The sequence below is a fragment of the Acinonyx jubatus genome, chromosome D1 (genome assembly GCF_027475565.1).
Source record: "Acinonyx jubatus isolate Ajub_Pintada_27869175 chromosome D1, VMU_Ajub_asm_v1.0, whole genome shotgun sequence".
Classification (NCBI taxonomy): domain Eukaryota; kingdom Metazoa; phylum Chordata; class Mammalia; order Carnivora; family Felidae; genus Acinonyx; species Acinonyx jubatus.
The window spans coordinates 8592300-8614302 of record NC_069390.1 but is presented as its reverse complement, the minus strand read 5'-3'; the positions used below and the strand labels follow the sequence as shown (position 1 = coordinate 8614302).

General features: G+C 46.4%; 1 protein-coding gene across 2 annotated transcripts; it reads right to left on the bottom strand.

Moving 5' to 3' along the window:
* Positions 1–1118: 1118 nt before the first annotated feature.
* On the bottom strand, positions 1119–18687 carry PLAAT5 (phospholipase A and acyltransferase 5). Of its 2 annotated transcripts, none has more exons than XM_027045321.2 (6): positions 18539–18687; positions 17811–17895; positions 15837–15945; positions 5785–5893; positions 3484–3746; positions 1119–1401 (listed from the first exon to the last, which is right to left on the bottom strand). In XM_027045321.2, exons 1-6 carry the CDS (start codon positions 18627–18629, stop codon positions 1309–1311), a joined length of 750 nt encoding a protein of 249 aa, XP_026901122.1. In that variant the 5' UTR covers positions 18630–18687; the 3' UTR covers positions 1119–1308. The 2 variants fall into 2 exon arrangements, with proteins under 2 accessions (XP_026901122.1, XP_053058997.1); XM_053203022.1 differs by having other exon boundaries at positions 18437–18644.
* Positions 18688–22003: the final 3316 nt, after the last annotated feature.

The following is a 22003-nucleotide window of genomic DNA, read 5'->3' as shown; positions in this document are numbered from 1 at the left end:
CCTGGATGGCTTCAGCTCTCAAAGGGCACCAACCATCCCTGGTCATTATTTTATTTTATTTTATTTATTTACTTATTTATTTTTTATATTTATTTATTTTTGAGACAGAGACAGAGCACAAGTGGGTGAGGGGCAGAGAGAGAGAGAGAGGAAGACACAGAACTTGAAGCAGCCTCCAGGCTCCGAGCTGTCAGCACAGGGCCCGACGTGGGGCTCGAACTCACAAACCGCGAGATCATGACCCGAGCCGAAGTCAGACGCCCAACCGACTGAGCCACCCAGGCGTCCCCCTGGTCATAATTTTAGATCTATCACACCAACAACGGTCAACACACAAAAATCACTCCTTCCCCTCCCTCGTTCACACAGAAGTCCACTGTGTAAATCATTTGAAATATTCATCTGAAATCGGTGAAAATAACAATTTCATATTTCCTGGTAATTGTAAGATAGAAAAAAAAGCAAAGTAAATGGTGATGTTGATTATACTTGAAAGTGTGGGGGGTGGGGGGTGCCTGGGTGTTTCTGTCGGTTAAGCGTCTGCCTTCAGCCCAGGTCATGATCTCAAGGTTTATAAGTTCAAGCCCCGCATCAGGTTCTCTGCCTCTCTCCCCCTCTCTCTGCTCCTACCCCGCTTTCACGCGCAATCTCTCTCAAAAATAAAAATAAAAACTTTAAAAAGAAGAAAATTAAGGGGGGGGTGGTTAAACAATGAAGAACAAGGCTGATGTATGATTTTTTTTTAATCCAAGAAAGATTTTCTCGGATTAAGGCACCGAGGACCCTGAATCGCAAGTCACGAGCTCCCTTAAAATCCTCCTCCCCTGCACAGCTCTGTGGGTCGGAAAGAGCAGCATTCGCATGAATGCAAACTCCGGAGGCATTTAGCTCAAGAAAAAGAACTTCTGAAGAGCTCTTCGTTTCTGGGAATGTTCGAGCGGAGGTTTCCGGGATGTGTCAGATGGTATTCAGGCATCACAGACCAGAGTCGGCCTCGGAAGCAAGCAAGACCCTTCCCACAGAGAATAAAATGAAACGAGTATATGAAATGATGCCTAGCACGGTGCCTGGCACCTAGGGGAGGCATAATAAATATTCGGTTCTTCTCACCCTGAGAGTCCATGGATCTATGATCACATATATTGGATGTATTTCTGGGGGGGGTAATTGGATACACCCGAGATTCCTCCAGAAGCTCCCGATTTTCTCGGGAGGAGCTATGGCGAGAGAAGGCAAGGGGAGGAAAGGGGCTGTGATTGTCCTTGCTGGTGGCAGCCGTTCTTCCTCTGCCTGGAATTTCCAGCACCTTCAGGCGGGGCCAGGCTTGGGCCGTATGCTGTCCACCACAGCTGAAATAACCACACCAGCAGCTTTCGCTCCTTCCATCAGGGCGTGTTCCACCTGCAGAGCAGAGGGGTTCACACTCAGAGGCTTGTGCCCCGCCCTACCCCTACACCTCACTCCTCCCCTTCAGGAACCGGCCTGCCTGGAGTCTTTTTCTAGAGGAGGAAGCGACCTGGCTGGCCTATATTTCCAAAGATTCGAGAGAAGTCAGGATGGCCCGGGATGGACAGCCGAGGCAGATGCTCTCCCTTTCCCCCACGGGCATCCACGGCTCCTGGCCCCCTTCTTCCCTCGGAGTCCATTCGGCTCAGGGTCTGCCTCCAGTGTAGGGCTCAGAGGCAAAGGATCTCAGAGCGGCACAGCCACAGGGGCCCTCATTCCACATACAGGGAATCTGAGAGCCACGGAGGGGGACTCACTTGGACAAAACTCACTGGGACAAAGTCACGAAGTGAATTAGTGTCTAAGCTTGGCCCACACTCCATAGAAGGCCGCCTATAATCCATCTGATCCTTGGGGGTCTTCTTTTCATGTACAAACGCTCAGGGGACAGGCGATCCTTCACACCGGAATCCCCAAGCCCTCGGCCCTGGAGTGAGGCCTCCCAAGAACGGTGTACGGGCCACGAGTGGACAGAGTACAAAGGGGGAAGGTGCACAAAGTAGAGGGGGCAGGGGCGGGGGCTGGGTGACCCGCTGACACTCAGCAACAGTAGACAGACTGGGATTTGAGCCCCGCAGCCAGAGAGAACATAAAAAGACATAGGAAAAAAAGCAGAAAAATTACGTCCTACCTTTAATTCTTGGTATTTTTTTTTCTTCTCACAATTAATCTTTATTTTTTCTTATTTAGTTTTTAAGTCCTGACTTCTTAATCTATGAAAAAGGGGATGACAAATATGTCCTCCACTCATCTCAGGGGGTTTTAGTAAGGACTGGATATAAACAAGGGCCGCTCAAGTTGTCACAGATATTTAGGTTTTCAAAGCTCTTGAACACGTGGGCTGTGCCTGGTTGGATTTACTTCCGCTCTGTGTGGTGGGAAGTCATAAACCCAGACACAGCCCCGGCTGGCCAGGCAGGTTAAGCGGGTGAAACTGGAAGGTGGCATACCTGACCCCCGCCACACACACCCCGTCGAAAGAGGCAGACACGCTTGGCCCCACAGCGTGTCGGCAAGCAGGGATACGCGCCTGACGGCCTGATCAATTAGTTGTTCTAGGGAGGCTGTGAATCCAGATCCTTTTATATAAAATCTCTACGTGGTTAAATGCTGTTTGGGGAACCTGAGGGGCTCAGTCAGTTACGCGTCCGACTTCGACTCAGGTCATGATCTCACAGTTTGTGAGTTCGAGCCCCGCATCAGGTTCTGTGCTGACAGCACGGAGCCTGGAGCCTGCTTCTCTCTCTCTGCCCCTCCCCTGCTCACACACACACACACACTCTCTCTCTCTCTCTCTCTCTCTCTCAAAAATAAATAAACATTAAAAAAAAAATGCTGGCAAGTCATTCAAATTAAAAAAAAGAAACTACTCATCCAGGCAAAACACGTCTGCGGGCCACATGTCGCCGCTAGTTTGCAGCTTTAACAATAAAGTATGGACCTCGGTTCATCCCCATCCTGTAAAAGAACAAACGGTCTCAGAAATAAAAATGGTTTGACCAAGGAGACACACGGCCAAGCTGGGACTCGGTCCAGGGCCCTTGCTCTACAGTCCTCCGTGGGTTCCTAGCAGTGAAAATACCTCCTGAACCGTAAAGCCCCGTAGAAGCAGAAGCCCATGGGGCGCCTGGGTGGCGCAGTCGGTTAAGCGTCCGACTTCAGCCAGGTCACGATCTCGCGGTCCGGGAGTTCGAGCCCCGCGTCAGGCTCTGGGCTGATGGCTCAGAGCCTGGAGCCTGTTTCCAATTCTGTGTCTCCCTCTCTCTCTGCCCCTCCCCCGTTCATGCTCTGTCTCTCTCTGTCCCAAAAATAAATAAACGTTGAAAAAAAATTGAAAAAAAAAAAAAAAAAGAAGCAGAAACCCAGTAGTGCAACAAAGAATACGAAACCACGCGCACCGTTCCGACCAGTGACTGGGACGACAAGGCCCCAGGAGAGCCGGGCAAGGAGCCACCGGCGGAGCCAAAGGCACCCTACCTGCTGGCTCCTGGGCACACCGTATCTGAGGTTGTTGACGAAGTGCTCACAGTTCCCATCAATCAGGCTGTACTGCACCATCTTGTTGATCATCTTCTTCGTGCGCCGGACGATCTTGTCCACGGGCAGGGGCAGGTACGTCCCATCCAGCTTGTTGTTGATCTTCCAAGAGCAGCCGTGCAGCACGTCCTCCAGGCGACTGTATTTCACCACGGCCCGGTTGCTGAAGATGGAACTGATACTGCCGGCCTCAAATTCCTCACCTAGAGACCCAGATGAACATAAGCTGGAAACCTGCAAGGGACAGCTGGGCGGGGGGCGGGGGCGGGGGTGTGCAGAGCACTGGCTCCGGCCAGGATGTTGGTCAAGCTGCTTCCCTCCGAGGCCTCGGCTTCACCATCTATAAAAAGCATGGCAGGGGGCGCCTGGGTGGCTCAGTCGGTTAAGCATCCGACTCTTGGATCTTACAGTTCGTGAGTTCGAGCCCCGCCTGGGGCTCTGTACTGATCCGTGCAGAGCCTGCTTGGGATTCTCTCTCTCTCTCTCTCTCTCTCTCTCTCTCTCTCTCTTTCTGCCCCTCCCTCGCTCATGTTCTGTCTCTCAAAATAAAGAAATACGCTTAAACAAAAATCAAAAGGCACGGAAGAGGATGGGAGTCAGATGAAAGGAGTTGCCCGGGACCAACTTGCCCATGAAGACTTTTACCCTGCACCGCACTCCCCACGGTCAACCCCCGCAGCAATCTCTCTCTCTTATAAAACTCCAGAAGAACCTTAGGTCACAGCCCCGGACTCCATCCTGTGTTGCACTGACCTGACAGAGTCCTAAGAGTTTTGAGTCTGGCTTTCCTAACTAGACTTCAGCATCTTTGCAAACGTGCGCTAAGCACCCTTACAGGTAAGTGTCAGCTCCCGGGTGTGGGGCTCCGTGACCTGCCTCCCTCTGCAGCCACCGCTGGGCACAGGGGAGCCCAAGCAGACAGGCCTCTCGCTGCTACCCCACTCAGCTTCCAGCCAGAACCACGATGCCTTTCTCTCCACTCAAACACTGGGATTTGGAAACAGCATTCCACGGATTCGAAAAGAGAAACATTTGAAAGGGGTTATGTTATCATATTCAGTCCTTAGAGGACACAGATGCTCAGAGAGGGTCAAGCACCTGCCCAGAACCAGGACGGTCGCAATCTAAAACCAAGACTGTGTTTCTGCCGAGCCCATATGGATACGCCAAGGTGGGTACCCTCTTCCTCTGAAAGCTGTCTGAGAACAAGAAGTGTCCCTTGTTCTGTTCTTCCGTATTAGAAGACTCTCTGTTGATTTTACAAGAGCTGGCAGCAGGGAATTCAGCTCTGAGGAGCAGAATTCATTTTCAGAGGAAGATCTGACGGGGAGGGTGGGGACGTGACTGTTAGCGACCTCTCTGGTTATACAAGACTGGAGGCTCCCGGACTCAGTCTGGGAAGGAGAGGTAGAGGAAACTGTAAAGGGGAGCAGTTTTCACCTTGTCCGGGTGTAGGCGGGGCATGGGAGAGGGGCTCTGCCCTGCTGGAAGGTCCCAGCAGGTGAGAGGCTCGGCCCAAGGAGGAGGGCGGAGCCCCAGGCAGTGAGAGCCGTGAGCCGTCCCAGTGCCCTTCTGTAATTCCATCCTGAACGGGCAGTCCTTGCACAGGATGCAAAATTCCAAAGGCATCAAAGAATATGCATATTCTCCAGCTCCTCCAGGGCCCCTCGCCCCAGGCGACCAGTTAACTGAGTCAGTTTCCTGTTCTGTTCTATTCTGTCAGTTTCCCCGCTTCCTCCCATCAGGTCTCCACTCAAGTTTTAATCAGCCGCCAGTTTCATCTCAGCCTTTGTAGGAGGCAATGTTGACAAATGAAAGAACAGCTGGGTCCACAATGAGGCCCAGAAGCCCCGGACAGGTGGAAAGCGCAGGGAGACAAGGGCGGGCAGAGGGGCCCAAGCGATCAGGGAGCCGGAAGCAGCATTTGGGGACGATCAGAACCTGTAAGCATCTGCACTCCTCCCGGGGAACCCTCAGAAATATGAGGAAGGGGGACTGAGGTTCAGGGAACAGGGGGACACTTTCTGACTTTCCATCTCCCTTAGGGCTGGACACTCAGTGGATTTTGGTAGACAAGAGATCAGGCTCCATCACCCAGTTCAATTAAGGCCCCGTAATGCTTCGAGAATTCTACGGCTAATGAAAGGCAGCAGCTGAGGAACATGATAACTAACTGTATTTCTCTTCACTCCGCTAACTTTAATATCAATATCAACATTTCAATAGAGTATCCACTCTTACTCGGGGGAGCCAGATGGACCACACAGTCGTCTTCCACGTAGATGGCCCAGTGCTCATAGCCGATGCGAAAAATCTCAATCAGGTCTCCAGGTCTGGGTCTTGGTTTGCTCTGTGACGGAAGAAATAAGATCGAAGAAAGAAACTGCACGTGCCCAAGGACCCGGTTTGGAGAGCAGCTACCGTTCAGCCTAAAGCCACCGGATTCCATCGCTTTACAGAAATCCCGGCGGCAAGAAGCTCTCTCCACACACGGGACCAAAGGACCCACCCCCCCTCCTGCTGTCACCCTCGTTATGAAAGCCACAGAGGCTAACTGTGCCAGCTATCAATGTATTGCCCCTTGGTTCCAAATGCACCTTCCAGATGAGTTCTGCGATACGTGCTGGAACTCTTTTCAGCTTTTCTCCCTGAAAATGAGCACTGTGGAAGGGGTTCTCCTGCAGGGGCGGGGGTGGGGGGGTGGTGAGGAGGGTGATGGTCAGTAGTGTGGGTGTGAGGACTTCTAGTGGAGCTCTGCCTGAGCCGGATCCCTCCGACCCCATCACCTTGCAGCCTTGGCCTGGCAATAACCCTTCTGGGGCCCTTTTGATGGAGACATCAGTGCGCAGACACTTCCTGCACCTGCTGATGTCCCGATTTCCTCTACAGGTCACCACGTGGACCACCTGTGGTCCAAAGGGTCCTCCCCTCCTCTGCATGCCAGCTCCCCACACACACTCCAAAGGGTTGCATTTGCCCAGCAGTCACGGTGCCGTCCCAGCCTGGCCAAACCAAACTTCTCTGCTCACCTCTCTAACCGAGTCTCAATCCCTTCCAAGCCTGTCCTTCCTTGAGTTTTCTCCCTCAGCCCTGGGAGACCATACTGAGTTTCTTCATATCTTTTTTTTGAGAGAGAAAGAAAGAAAGAGAGCGAGCGAGTAGGGGAGGGGCGGGGGGGGGTGGGGACACAGGATCCAAAGCAGGCTCCATGCTGATAGCAGAGAGCCTGATGGAGGGCTCTGACTCACCAACCATGAGATCGTGACCTGGGCCGAAGTCAGATGCTTAACCGACTGAGCCACCCAGGCGCCCCAAGTTTCTTCATATCCTGTAGTTACTCTTACGTAGTTTAATAATTCTTTATAGTAAATCTCCCCCTGTTTAACCTACTGTGTGTTTCCATCTCTTGACTGGATACAGAAAAAGAGAAAGAAAGAAAGAAAAGAAAGAAAGAAAGAAAGAAAGAAAGAAAGAAAGAAAGAAAGAAAAAGAAAGGAAGGAAGGGAGGAAGGAAGAAAGAAAGAAAAGAAACAGAAAGAAAGAAAAAGAAAGAAACTCTCATATCCTTCCTATCCCATATCCCTCCTTCTGTAATGTGCGTCCCTCCCAAACTATCCCTGTTCGTCCTGGGAAGAAGGTCTGTTCCCTGATTCCTCCCCCAGAAAGGAAGGTCAGAGCCAGTTTAGACAATCAAACCACCCCACAGAGCCGTCAACTTTACAGTGGCTTGTCACTTACGCCAACTTTACAACAATTTGCCCACATAGCCTAACTTCCTCAAGGCTATAGCTCACCTCCCCGTTCCCAGCTCCATTTCCCTGGCGAAGGACAGCCATTTGCCTGGGCCAAACCTCCTGGAAGTAAAAGGGGGGTGGGAGGGGGTTCACCTGTTTCTTTTCCAAGTTACAAATTCACAAAGTTTGCTTAACCATCACCACCATCCAAGTGAGAACGTGGATTGTCCTAAACATCCGAAGAGATTTCTCGTGCCTGTGTCGACCTTCCCATCTCCTAACCCCAGCCCCAGGCAACCCTGGGTCCATCAGCCCGTCATTCACCTCGATTTTGCTAACTGCCTTTACTGGGTACAAGGATAAGATCACATTATTTCTGTCCTTCATTAATATGGTGTATGACATTAATTTATTTGAGGGTGTTATACCCAACTTGCACACCTGGGATAAATCTCAGTTACGGTGTATATCCTCTTTCTGTGTTGACAAATTCAGTCTGCTGGTATTCTGTTGAGGATTTTGACATCTATATTCACAAGAGATGTTAGTCAGTGGTTCTTTTCTTTGGGGAAGAGGAGGGGATTTTAGAATTTTCAGGAGTTTTCTTTTGTTCCTTAACACTCTTCACCTGCAGTATTACCACTGGATAGGGGTAGTAAGGTAAAAACTTGAATGTGATTCACAACAGACTCAATAGTCAACAAGAATTACCACCCCCTTGCTAGATTTTCTCTAAGAAATCACTAAATTGATTTTATTGAGCTTTGGGTCTCCACCTTGGTTGCACATGAAAATGACCTGGGGAACTTTTAAAAAATAAGACTCTGGGGCACCTGGGTGGCTCAGTCCGTTAAGCCTCCGGCTTCAGCTCAGGTCATGATCTCATGGTTCGAGGGTTCAAAGCCCCGCATCGGGCTCTCTGCTGACAGCTCAGAGCCTGGAGCCTGCTTCGGATTCTGTGTCTCCCTCTCTGTCTGCTCCTTCCCCACGTACACACACACTCTCTCTCTCTCTCAAAAATAAATAAACATTAAAAAAATAAAAAGTAAGACTGATCTGGAGTATGGCCTGGGGACTAGAGTTTTAAGTGCTCCCCAGGTGACTCTAATCGCAGCCAGTGTTCTAGCTACATTGGAGGCTTTTCCAAAGTCTTGTCCTTCCTTTTCCCTGTACTTTATCCTCCCCAGCATTTCATGGACCTCATAGAACCGTCTATAGCCTCCAGGACAAACCTCCAGTCCCAAGTGATGTTCCAATCTCCAATTCCAGATTAGGGTCTCTGTGCTCTCTTTCTCTCTTTGGAGTCAGATGTTACTTCAAAACGTTCCATCCACCTGCCTTTTATTCCCTTTGCAGAGACTGGCAACCCAGCTCTGACCCTCCTCCCAGAATTAGTCACCTGCTGAGAAAAACCGGTATTTTGTAAGGCCCCGGGATAATGTTTCTGAAAGTTTTATCAATCTGACAGATGTGGTAGGGAAGTGGGTCGAGGGTTTGTTCCTGCCTGCAGCCTGTGGCAGGTTGGCAAGAGCAAAATCACAAGGTAAGAGCAATAATTTGAACTCCTAGGAGTAAAAAGGTGAAGCCCTGGGGCCTTTTCTAGAACGCATGGACTCTCAGGTCAACCCCTGACCAGGTATTAGAGCGGATGTGGAAAGCCAGCGGTGTAAGAAAATCCTCAAGACACAAATATTAGGAATTCCACTTTAGGCTCTGACCCTGACCCCGACAACATCTCAGAAATAAAACCCAGAGCCGGACTCTCTAAAACGGGGGAAGTGAATGAAACCATGTATCAATGATATACACAGTCTCCTACAAGGACCCATGATAATGTTGCTTATCACACTGTAATGTTAAGTCTTATCTACTTCCTGTTTCCCCACAGTCTGTGAGGGCCTTGAGGGCAAGGATCCTTCCAGATCTCTGCTAAATAAAAAAAAAGCGGGGGGTTAGGGGGGCGCCTGGGTGGCTTAGTCAGTTAAGCGTCTGACTTCGGCTCAGGTCATGATCTCACAGTTCGTGAGTTCGAGCCCCGCGTCGGGCTCTGTGCTGACAGCTCAGAGCCTGGAGCCTGCTTCTGATTCTGTGTCTCCCTCTCTCTCTCTCTGCCCCTCCCCTGCTCATGCTCTGTCTCTCTCTGTCTCAAAAATAAATTAAAAAATTTTTTAAAAATAAAAAATTAAATAAATACATAAATAAAAATAAAAACAATCTTCTAAAATGTCGAAGGTGATGTCCTCCCCGCAGCTAGAAGGGCAACAGCAACTTCCCGCATCATAAAGCTTGCTAAAGAGTCTGACTTGGTAAAGTACTAAACTGAAAACACTTACAAAAATATCAACCTTGTTATATATTGTGCAATATGGGGGCTTCATGAACATTTATGACTGCTACCCACTTGCTCTGCTCTCTGTGAAGCTAAGTCAGTCCTTAGAGTACCATTTGAACAAAATGGTCTTGAAACATTCTGGAGCCACCCAGGCGCCCCAGAAACGGAAATTCTTATTGGTGGCTGGACTTGATCATCCATTGGCCTGGTAATAATGTTCTAATCATCGACAATGCTACATTCCTGAACAATATAACTAAGACCAACTCGATTGGCACTTTCCTCTTCTTTCATAGAATCAATTGGCCCTATCCTCTTCTATCACATAATGAGAAATAAAAACCTTTGACTGTCAGGATCATTATTTGACTAAAGAGGTCAAAAGCCTTACCTCCTTTAAGCGAGTACAATGCAGAGGGTCTTAATGAACCCACAGTAACTGGGATAGTCAACTTCTGCAGCCAACTCTCAGCACCTAGAATCATATCACACTAAAACCACCTCTAGAAGATACCTTCAAAAACACTGGGTCCAATCTCTTCATTTTTTTCTTATAACTTCCGTTCTTTTCAAAGGCAACTGACTGGGGGCGCCCGGGTGGCTCAGTCGGTTGAGCATCCGACCTTGACTCAGGTCATGATCTCGCAGTTTGTGGGTTTGAGCCCCCCATCGGACTCTGTGCTGACAGCTCAGAGCCTGGAGCCTGTTTCTGAGTCTGTGTCACCCTCTCTCTATGCCCCTCCCCACCTTGCACTCTGTCTCTCTCTCTCTCTCCTTCAAAAATAAATAAACGTTAAAAAAAAAACTGTAATTTAAAATAAAAGGTAACTTACATCCAAGAGAATTGAAAACCTATGTCCACACTTGTACATGAATGTTCGTAGCAGCGATATTCACAATGGCCAAAAGATGGAAACAACCTAAATGTCCATCAACTGATGGATGGCTAAACAAAATGTGGTCTATACAAACAATGGAATATTATTCACCAATAAACATGAATGGAGGGCCGCTACATGTTACAACATGGACAAACCTCATAAACATTATCTTAAGTCAAAGAAGCCAGACACAAAAAGCACATACTGAATTTCATTAACATGAAATGTCCAGAATAGGTCAATCCATAGAGACAAAAAGTAGGGTTCCCAGGTACTAGGACAGAGGGAAACCGGGAAGTGACTGATAACGGGTAGAGAGGTTTTTGAGAATATTGAGAAAGTTCCAAGATTTTTTAGTGACAATGGCTGCACAACTCTGAATGTACTAAAAACCCGTGCATTATAATTATACACTTTAAAGGGGTAAAGTTTGGGGCACCTGGGTGGCTCAGTCAGTTAAGTGTCTGACTTTGGCTCAGGTCATAATCTCAGGGTTTGTGAGTTCTAGCCCCACATCGGGCTCTTTGCTGTCAGTGCAGAGCCTGCTTCAGATCCTCTGTCCCCCTCTCTCTCTGCCCCTCCCCTGCTCGTGTTCTCTCTCTCAAAAATAAATAAACATCAAAAAAAAAAAAAAAAAAAAAGGTAGAGACTGTTAGATTGGATTAAAAAGCAAAACCCAACTCCATGCTGCGTACAAGAAACTTATTTGAAATATAAATGCATAAATAGGTTACAAGCAAAAGCAAGAAAATTTTATGCCATGCTAGCACTAACTGAAAGGAAGTTATACTGGGGCACCTGGGTGGCTCAGTTGGTTGGGAGTCCGACTTTGGCTCAGGTCATGATCTCATGGTTCGTGGGTTCGAGCCCCGCATCGGGCTCTCTGCTGTCAGCTCAGAGCCTGGAGCCTGCTTCGAATTCTGTGTCTCCCTCTCTCTCTGCTCCTCCCCCACTCGTGCTCAGTCTCTCTCTCTCTCTCTCTCTCTCAGAAATAAATAAAAACATAAAAAATAAATAAAAAATAAACATAAATAAAAAAAAGAAAGGAAGCTAGAGTGGCTATACTATCAGACAAAGTAGATTTCAAAGCAAAGAATATTACTAGTGATAAAGAAAGTAATTTCATAGTAAGGGAATCAGTTTATCAAGAGTAAATAATAACCCTAACTGTCTACATGTCTAATAACAGGCCCCATGATTCATCAAGAATGAACTGATAAAACTACAAGGAGAAAGAAACAGATCCATAATCATGTTCAGAAATTTCATACTCCTCTATGTAATTAATAGAAAAATATCAACATAAGACCCGAATAACACTATGAACCAACTTGACCTAACTGATATTTATAGCGTACCCCAACCAATAAGAGCAAAATACACAGTCTTCTCAAGAGCTAACAGAACATTTACCAAGATGGACCATACTTCGGGCCATAAAGCAAGTCTCAATAAATTTCAAATGGATTCAAACCATATGAAGTGTGTTAAATGGGGAAGTTTATAGTCATAAATGCCTATAATAGAAAGGAAGAAAGGTCTGAAATCAATGACCTCCACTTCCACCTTAAGACATTAACAAAGAAATGTGAGGGGTGCCTGGGTGGCTCAGTTAGTTAAGCCACCGACTCCTGATTTCAACCCAGGTCATGACCTCATGGTCGAGAGTTTGAACCCCATGTCAGGCTCTGCACTGGGCGTGGAACCGGCTTAAGATTCTCTCTCTCTCCCTCTACTGCTCCCCTACTCTCACACACACACACACACACACACACACACACACACACACACACTCTCTCTCTCTCTCTCTCTCTCTCTGTCTCAAAAAAATAAACAAATAAATAAATAAGAATTGTGAAATAACACCAAAGTAAGGAGAAGAAAGGAAATGATAACAAATGGGGCAGCAGCAGAGATACAGAAAATAGAAAACAATAAAAGAAAATCAACGAAATCATAAGCGAGGTCTTCGAGAAAACCAATAAAATTGATAAAACTCTAACCAAACTGATTAGAAAAATAAAGAGAAGACAAAAGTTACCAATACCAGGGATGAGAGAGATGACATTATTACACATTCTGCAGATAGTAAATGGGCAGTAAGGGAATATTACAAACAACTTTATGCCCATAAATTTGACAAATTATAAGAACGGCAGAGATTCTTTGAAGACACAAGCCATTAAAGCTCACTCATGAAGAAACAGATCATGTGACCACCCCATATCTACCAAGGGTTTGTAGTTAAAATTCTTGTAGCCTTGTAATTAAAATTCTTCCCACAAAGAAAACTCTAAGCCCAGATGACTTCACTGGTAAATTCTACCAACCATGAAAGGAAGAAATGATATGAATTCTACACAGAATATTGTGAAGTGAGAATACTTCCAAACTCAATCCATAAGGCGAGCATTACCCTAATACAGAACCAGACAATTACAAGAAAATAAAATCACAGATCAATATCCTTTATGAATATAAATAAAAAAAATTCTAAGCCAAATTCTATAAATCGAATCAAGCAATGTATAAAAAGGATACATCATGGCCATGTGCGGGTTCCCCCCCCCCCAACCCGGTATTTCAGGGTTGTTAGAACATTTGAGCACCACTCAGTGTAATTCAAACTAAAAACGGAAAACTGTGATCTCAATAGGTACAGAAAAAGCACTTGTTAAAGTTCAATGTCTATTCCTGATTTAAAAAAAAAAAAAAAAGCTCTCAACAAATTTAAAAAGGGATAAAAAGATCTGATAAAATGGCTCTATGAAAAACCTAAAGCTTACATCATGTTAAATGGTAAAGACTGGATGTTTTCCCTTTAAGTTGAAGAATGAGACAAACATCTGCTGCCACCCTGCTATTAAGCATTGTACTGAAATTCCCAGCTAGTGCAATTGGAGACAAAAAATAAATAAAGGCATCCAGATTAGAAAAGAAAATGCCAAACCGTCTTTATTTGCTGATGATGTGATCACCTATGTAAAAGGTCTATTGGAATCTATCCCCCAAAGGGTACTAAAGCAAGTAAGTAAGGTTGAAGGTAAATCTACAAAAGTCAATTGTAGGGGGCTCGGTTGGGTAAGCGTCTGACTCTTGATTTCCGCTCAGGTCATGATCTCATGGTTCATAGGATCAAGCCCCATCCTGGGCTCCATGCTGACAGCATGGAGCCTGCTGGGGATTCTCTCTCTCCCTCTCTCTCTGCCCCTCCCCTGCTCATGCCCTGTCTCACACACGTGCAGTCTCAAAATGAATAAATAAACTTAAAAAGTATTTCCGATTACTAGCAACAAACGGTCAGAAATTAACATTTTTTTCAGTTTAAATTTTCAAAATTGAAATCTGAAAAAAAATTTTAAGCTATTTCAGGGGTACCAAAAAATATTAAATACTGACCAAAGATCTGAAAATCTTTCAAAAGAGGTGCTAGATCTGTATGCTGAAATTTATAAACCATTGCTGAGGGAAATGACAGAAATAAACAGCACATCTTGCTCATGGGACAGGAGACTCAATATTGTTAAGACATCAATTCTCTTAAAGATTTGATGTGATCCCCATCAAAATCCCGGAAGGCTTTCTGTAGAGTCCTCTGTAGTTGGAGGACTAACATTACTTGATTTTAGGAGTTATTATAAAGCTATAGTAATCAAAATAGTACGGTACTAGCCCCACAAAAGACAAGTAGGATCAACAGAACAAAACAGAGAGCTCCGGAAGAGACTTACAGTACGTAGATAACTGGGTTTTACGCAGGTACAAAGACAACTCAATGGAGAAAGAATGGTCTTTTCAACAAATGGTGGCAACACAACGGGATATTCATAAGGAAAACAAAACAAAACAAAACTTCAATCTGTACCTCACACCATATAGCTCAATATGTATCAAAGATGTAAATGTAAATGTAAAAAAAAAAAAAAACTAAAACTTTAAAATATCTAGGGGTAGCTGAGTAGCTCAGTCGGCTAAGTGTCCAACTCTTGATTTCAGCTCAGGTTGTGATCCTGGAGTGGTGGGATCAGGCCCTGATATTCTCTCTTTCTCCCTCTGCCCCACTCCCCTGCTCGAGAGAGAATACTGCAAAGCACGTATCTGATGAAGGGCTTGCACACAGAATGTCTGAAGAACTCCCAAACACACAAACCCAAGGCAAACAACGGGCAAAAGATTTGGACACTTCACCAAATAGGATATATGTGAATGGCAAATAAACACATGAAAAGATGTGCAATATCATTAGTCATTAGGGAAATACCAATTAAAACCACAATGAGATCCCTACATACTTATTAGGATAACTAACATTAGACACTAACTATACCAAATGCTGATGAGGACACGGAGGAACTCGATCGTTCACACACTTCTAGTGGGAATGTAAAATGGCACAATCAGTTTGGAAAACAGTGGGTTAAACATACATCTACCGTATGATCTAGCCATTTCATTCCTACATGTTCACCCAAGAGAAAAGACAGCATATGTCTGTACAATGACTTGTGCACAAATGTCCATAGAAGCTTTATTTGTAAGAGCCAGAGACTGGGAACAGCTCAAATGCCCATCAAGAGGTGAATGAAAAAAAATGGAATACTACTCAGTAGTAAAAAGGAATCAACTATTAATAACACCCAACAATATGGATACAACTTAATTGTTTTTAATGTCTATTTATATTTGAGAGAGAGACAGTGAGTGAGCGGGGGAAGGGGCAGAGAGAGACGGAGACAGAATCTGAAGAGTTGTCGGCACAAAGCCCGACGCAGGGCTCGAACTCACGAGCCACGAGATCATGACGTGAGCCAAAGTCAGACACTTAACTGACTGAGCCACCCAGACGCCCCTGGATACAACTTTAAATAATTACATGAAATCATGTGAAAGGAGATGGACAAAAAGGGCATGTACGATATGATTTCCTTTACATAAATGTCTAGAAAATGCAAATTAATATACAGTGACATAAAGCAGATCAGGTGATTCCTGGGGATGCAGGTGAGAAGGGGGGGGGATTTACAAAGGGAAACAAAGTTTCGTAAGTTATGGAGATGTTCATTATCTTGATTACGGTGATGGTCTCATGGGTGCACCCATATGTCACAACACATCCAACTCTATATATTCTAAATATGTGCAATTTATTGCATGTCATTTACACCTCAATAAAGTTCAATGAAGAGTTCAACAAAGCTGTGTTTAAAGAATTTTTGAAGGCATATCCAACAACCCAAGTCGCTAGGCAGTTCAACCTGCCACACAGTCTAAATAAAGTAAAACACAGTCTGCAGAGAAGCCACAGGCACGTTAAAGATACGCGCTAAAAATTCTTGTGATGCCCACCTTGGCGGCTTGCTTTGCTAACTTGCTTGCGCTCTCAGGCTTCGGGGTTGAATGTGACTCTGCTCTTTTCTGGCTGGGTGTGGTCTCCAAGTTAACTCCGGGCTCCTCCCTAAATGAATGTTGGGATCACGTAGTTAACAAATCACACTATTTCACAAATACTGGAGATTCTGCATCACTTCAGATGTGGGATTTTAAGATACCTTTCAATTTTCAGATTCTAGGAAACATTTTCCCCAAGGCTTGTTTCTGCCATCGATCGCGCATTTAGCTGTCGTACAAAATCACTGCCATTTACTGCTTTTCAGACGATTGTTTACAATGCTAATGATGGCAATGAGTAGCTCTCAGGATTTTTTTTAAATTGCTGATAATCTTTCTTACTTATCAAAGGGACACTTGCACATAGCTTTAAAAAACTGGTAATAGTACATAATGGCTTCTAATGAAATGCAGTAGAACTCTGCTCCCTCCCTTCTCTCTTCTGGTCCAGCTGTGAGAGGCAAGCCCCTTGAACTCTTGAGCTGTTTCTTCCAACAACTTGCTCCATATTTCTGAGAAATCTCATTAGGCCACAACAGTGTAACTGCAAGTGTCATGAAAGAAATCAGATTTTGTCCCTTAAACAAAATGTTGCAGGAGAGGGCTGAAACCAAAGGCAGGAATAGGCTTTGGGATAGTGTGGTGAAATATATTGGGGTCAAAAAGACACATGGCTGGCTCATTCGGTAGAGCCTTAGGAGCACGTGACTCCTAATCTCAGGGTTGTGAGTTCAATCCCTACATTGGGTTTGGAGATTACTTCAAAAAAAAGTATATATATATTTGATGAGCCTGGATGGCTCAGTCAGTTGAGCATCCAACTCTCGGTTTCAGCTCAGGTCATGATCTCGTGAGTTCAAGCCCTGCATCCAGCTATGTGCTGACAGTAGGAAGCCTGTTTGGGATTCTCTCTCCGCCCCCCCCTCCCCCCGCCCCTCTGCTCCTCCCCCACTCACGCTGTCTCTGTCTCTGTCAAAAAAATAAATAAATAAATAAACTTAAAAAAAACTTTTAAATAAAAATAAAATAAAATCTTTACAAAAAAATTTTAGTGTTTATTTTGGAGACAGAGTGTGAGTGGGGGAGGGGCAGAGAGAGAAGGAGACAATCTGAAGCAGGCTCTGAGCTGTCAGCACAAAGCCTGATAGGGAGCTCGAACTCACAAACAGTGAGATCATGACCTGAGCCAAAGTTGGGACACTCAACCAACTGAACCACCCAGGTGCCCCCCCCCCAAAATAAAATCTTAAAAAAAAAAAAAAAAAAAAAAGACCTGGATTTGAATCCTGGCTCTGATATTTGCTGTCCAACCTTAAGCTAGTAAATAAATCTGTCTGAACATCAGTTTGATTATCTATAAAACAGAGATGAAAATATTTTTCTCAGAATTCCCAAGAGAGTTAAATGAGCGACCATATGTACACGTCTGGTACATTACCAACCAAAAAAATGGCATTTTCTTGACCTTTCCCTACGCTTCACCTCTTCTCCAAAGTATAGTGTATGGGAGTGGACAGAACCCCTCCTTTTCAACATAGCTCTTTGGGGAACTTTTAGACCCTTAAAATCTTCAAAAGAGGCAAACCGTGTTTTCAATTAAAGTGAATTAAGGAAATTTGCAAGAAGATCTCATCATTCATTAGTGAGACCAACTGGCCACATTGTAAGCGTTTTTCTAAAGCGATTCTGTCCTCAGGGCTCTGGGCAAGACATTGTGACTAGAGCTGCCGCAAGGCAGGTCCTGTCAGTGGCCCCAAGCCCTGGTCACAATCTGGTTATTATCAGGCGCACACGAGCCTTCCGGTTACTGGTTAATGGTAGGCTGGTGCCTCTGAAAACCACCTCCGGAATTATAAGAGCTGCCGTCAAAGTCGGTTCTTCAAAAGGCTCCCCCCACCCTAAAAGCCAGTCCCTCCGTAGGGTGACTCTTACCCCTCCTGGACGCTTCTGTCCAGTTCTGAGGTTCCCTGCTGCAGGTGCTTGGGAGAGAGCTGGACCAACGCTTGAGAGGCTATTTCTAAGGGGGAGAGGGGAGGGAAGATGCTATTTAAATCACAACTGCCTCCTACAGACCGTGAAATCTGTGAAGGGAGAGTTGGAGGCAGCGCCTCCGACATCTCTGTGAAGGTGGCTCCGAGCTCCAGCCTGGCCTGGTCAGCCCTCAGTCAATTTGGGGGGTAAACGAAGGGGGCTGTGGGACTAGGTGCTGGAGAGGTCTCGGCTCCTCCGGTTAGGAAAGACTTTGGAACTCTCCGGGGTAGAATGGGGAAGAAGGTGGAGGGAGAGCCCAGAAATCCCGGGACTAAACCCGGCAGCAGAAGCTTCTGAGGAGCTAGAACCCTCGAGCCGTTCTCAACTCCGCCTGCCCGGGACTGCCACCCCGCTAGCCCTTCCGCCCCCAGAGTCGCAGGGTTCGCTCTGATGAGATGAACATCAAACGCTCCCTCCCGAGCGTGCACTCGTTCCGGTTAACCGGCATTTCGCGCCATCAACACGTAGCTACGAGAAGGGGCCTGGAAGACAACTCTGGTGACTTCTCGGCGCGGGGGTCCGAGAACCTCCCAGTAGGGCCTCCAGGCCGGGGCGCGGCGGCTCGATGGGGAGGGGGCCGGTTGCAGCGGCGGCGCCCGGGCCGACGGGGTCACGGCTGGGCCGCGTACTTGCGGCTCCGGACGCGGGCTTGGGGCGGGGCCCGGGGGAGCGGGAGAGGCGGAGCCTGCTCTTCCCGGGGGCGGCCGGGCTCAGGCCCATCCCGCGGCTGCGGCTCGGCGCCGGCGCGGCCCAGGCGGCTCTGCCCCAGGTCGGCGGAGCCGCGGACGGAGGGGCGCGAATCCCGGAACGCGGGGCGCGCGGCCAACGGCGGGGGCGCGCGGGGTGCCGCGCGCACCGCCGAGGGAACAGAGAGGGCGCGAACGGGGGCGCTTGGAGGCCCGGGAAAGGCGGGGGAGGGCGGCGGCGGAGGTCATCCGTGGGGCGGAAGGCCACGCGGGCCAGTAGGCACGGAGGCGGGGGTGTGCCTTCCGACCTCGCTGCAGAAGCCAGACGTTAAGGAGCGACAAATGCATTGAGGCCAGATTAGGAGGGCCTGGGGGAGGCACGCTCAGGAGTTAACATCTTGAGGGAGCCAAGGTTTTTAAATTATTTGCATGACTTAAATTATATATTTTGTAATTAATTGCATATAATATATAATATACACAAAACGTATGGAATGCACGTAATTGTGAAAACGTGATAATAAAATCACTCCCCGTGAATACACCTGCCTACTTAAGAAGGGGAACACGCCTAGCACCGAGAGGCTAGGTCCTGTGTGTTGCTTCCTTATCCCATCTCCCTGCCGCCCTCCGCCAGAGGTATCCTCTGCTCACTCTTGTGTCTATCATGCCCTTGCTTTTTTTCTTCTTTCTTTCTTTCTTTCTTTTTTTTTTTTTTTTTTTTGAATCTTTTAATGTTTATTTCCGAGAGAGAGAGCGCGAGCGAGGGAGAGGCAGAGAGAGAGGGAAACACAGAATCGGAAGCAGGCTCCAGGCTCCGAGCTGTCAGCACAGAGCCCGACTCCGGGCTTGAACCCACAAGCCGTGAGATCATGACCTGAGCCGAAGTCGCAGACTTCACCGACTGAGCCACCCGGGTGCCCCTATACCCTTGCTTTTTAAAATGGCTTTTTAGGGGCACCTGGGTGGCTGAGTCGGTTAAGCCTTGGACTCTTGACTTTGGCTCAGGTCATGATCTCCCCGTTGGTGAGACTGAGCCCTGCTTGGGGGCTGACTCTGCCTAACCTGCTTGGGATTCTCTCTCTCCCTCTCTCTCTGGCCCTCCCCCTCCCCCCTCTTAATAAACTTTTAAAAATAAATAAGTAAAATAAGCCTCTAAAAAACAACTTTTTAAAATCCTTTCTTTGCATCCCTAATACATTGTTTGGTTTGGCATACTTGAAGCCTTATAAAAATGGTCAGCTGTGTTAACAAGCTTCTTCTTCTGCAACTTGCTTCTTTCAAAGCTGTTTCTACAATACATACCTATTACCGTGCAGATCTGTAATTCATTTTCCCTGCGGAAAAACATTCCATTCTGTGAATACACCACAGTTTACTGACCCAGTGATAACACCACTTGGTCCTTTTTTCTCATTTGGAATTCGAAACTATGGAAAAGAGCCTAAACTATGCCCTGGTGTGCACACGCAAGAGATTCTACAGAACGTAGCACCTGGGAAGGTATGCACATATTCAACTTTACAACAGAATACTAAAACGTGTTCCCCACTGAGTGTACCAATGTCACTTCTACCAGTGTGTGTAAGAATTCTTGTGGGTTTACATCTTCACCAACACTTAGTGCTGTCATACTTACTTTTTCCAGGTGAGGGGATGTAAAATAGTATTTTACGAAGGAGTTTTACTAGAAGTTGTGTTTTGGGGGGATGGGGGTGCCTGAGTGGCTCAGACAGTTAAGTATCTGACTTCGGCTTAGGTCATGATCTCATGGCTTGTGAGTTCGAGCCCCGCATCAGGCTCTCCGCTGTCAGCACAGAGCCTGCTTCAGATCCTCTGTCTCCCTCTCTGTGCCCCTCCCCTGCTCGCACGCTCTCTCTCTCAAAAAAAAAAAAAAAAATAAATAAATATTTAAAAATTAATTTTAAAAAAAGAGAGGTTTGGGGCACCTGGGTGGGTTTAGTCGGTTAAGCATCCAGCTTCGGCTCAGGTCATGATCTCATGGTCCATGAGTTCGAGCCCCTTGTCGTGCTCTGTGCTGACAGCTCAGAGCCTGGAGCCTGCTTCTGATTCTGTGTCTCCCTCTCCCTCTCTGCCCCTTCCCCGCTCATGCTCTGTCTCTCTCTGTCCTCAAAAATAAATGATAAAAAAAATTTTTTTTAAATAAAAAAAGGAGAGGCTTGATTCTATTCCTATAAAAATACCTTTTTTTTAAACTAGAAGTTTTAATTTACATTTCACTGATCACTAAGATTGAAACCTTTATATATAGGTATAACCATTTAGATTTCTGCTCTTAAAAAGTGCCTGTTTGTGTCTTTTGCCCAGTTTTCTTTGGAGTTGACTTCTTATTAATATGTAGAAGCCGTTTTTGTGTCTTTGATGCTCATCTTTGTGAGTTGTATTTGTTTGTTTTTTTTTTTTCATATTTTCTTCCAGTTAATGGCCTATCTTTCCACTTTCTTTCTGAAGTCTCCTGATAAGGAGATATTATTAACTTTAATGAAGTAGACTGTATCAGTCCTTTCTTTTGTGGTTAGCACTCTGGGTCTTTCCAGGAAGTCCTTCCTCGCCCTGAGGTCTGAAAACTATTCTATATTTTCTTGTGAAAGTTGCAAAATTTTGTCCTTTTCACTTAATCTGTCTGGAACTGATTTTCCCCATGTGAATAATCCCCATATGATTTACCTCAGCCTGACTTACTGATAGTTTCTTCTTCCCCCAGTAATGAGCAAAACCACCTCTGTCACACCTCAGGCTTTGGTGAATGAGCAAGAATATTGTTGACTGTATTCTATTCCACTGGTCAATGTGTCTCTCTTTGTGCTACTATCAAGGGATTTTAACCATTATATCTTTATGATAAATCTTAAATTAAAAAAGAATTTTATTTAATGTCTATTTTTTGAGAGACAGCGTGCATGGGGGAGGGGCAGAGAGAGAGGGAGACAGAATCTGAAGTAGGCTCCAGGGTCCGAGCCATCAGCACAGAGCCAGACGCGGGGCTCGAGCCCACAAGCCATGAGATCGTGACCTGAGCTGAAGTCGGACGCTCAACAGACTGAGCCACCCAGGCGCCCCTATGATAAATCTAGATACGTGGTTATCTTGAGATCCTTCCCTCCCCCCCTTATCCTTCCATAGAAGCTTCTTGACTCTTCTTGGGCTTTCGCTCTTCCATAAATATTAGCTTGTTAAATTGCTCAAAATACTCTGTCGACATCTTGACTGAAATTACATTGACTGGGTGGCTCAGTCAGTTAGACGTCCAAGTTCGGCTCAGGTCATGATCTCACAGTTTGTGAGTTTGAGCCCCATGTCGGGCTCTGTGCTGACATCTCAGAGCCTAGAGCCTGTTCCGGATTCTGTCTCCCTTTCTCTCTGCCCGCCCCTGCTCACACTCTGTCT

Coding starts and splice junctions, on each gene's coding strand:
- PLAAT5 (XM_053203022.1), bottom strand. CDS start 18,629: ATGGGCCTGAGCCCGGCCGCCCCCGGGAAGAGCAGGCTCCGCCTCTCC. Junction 15,946..17,810: donor GACAGAAGCGTCCAGGAGGG/GTAAGAGTCACC, acceptor ACATTCATTTAG/GGAGGAGCCCGGAGTTAACT. Junction 3,747..5,784: donor GGTCCATCTGGCTCCCCCGA/GTAAGAGTGGAT, acceptor CTGGGTCTCTAG/GTGAGGAATTTGAGGCCGGC.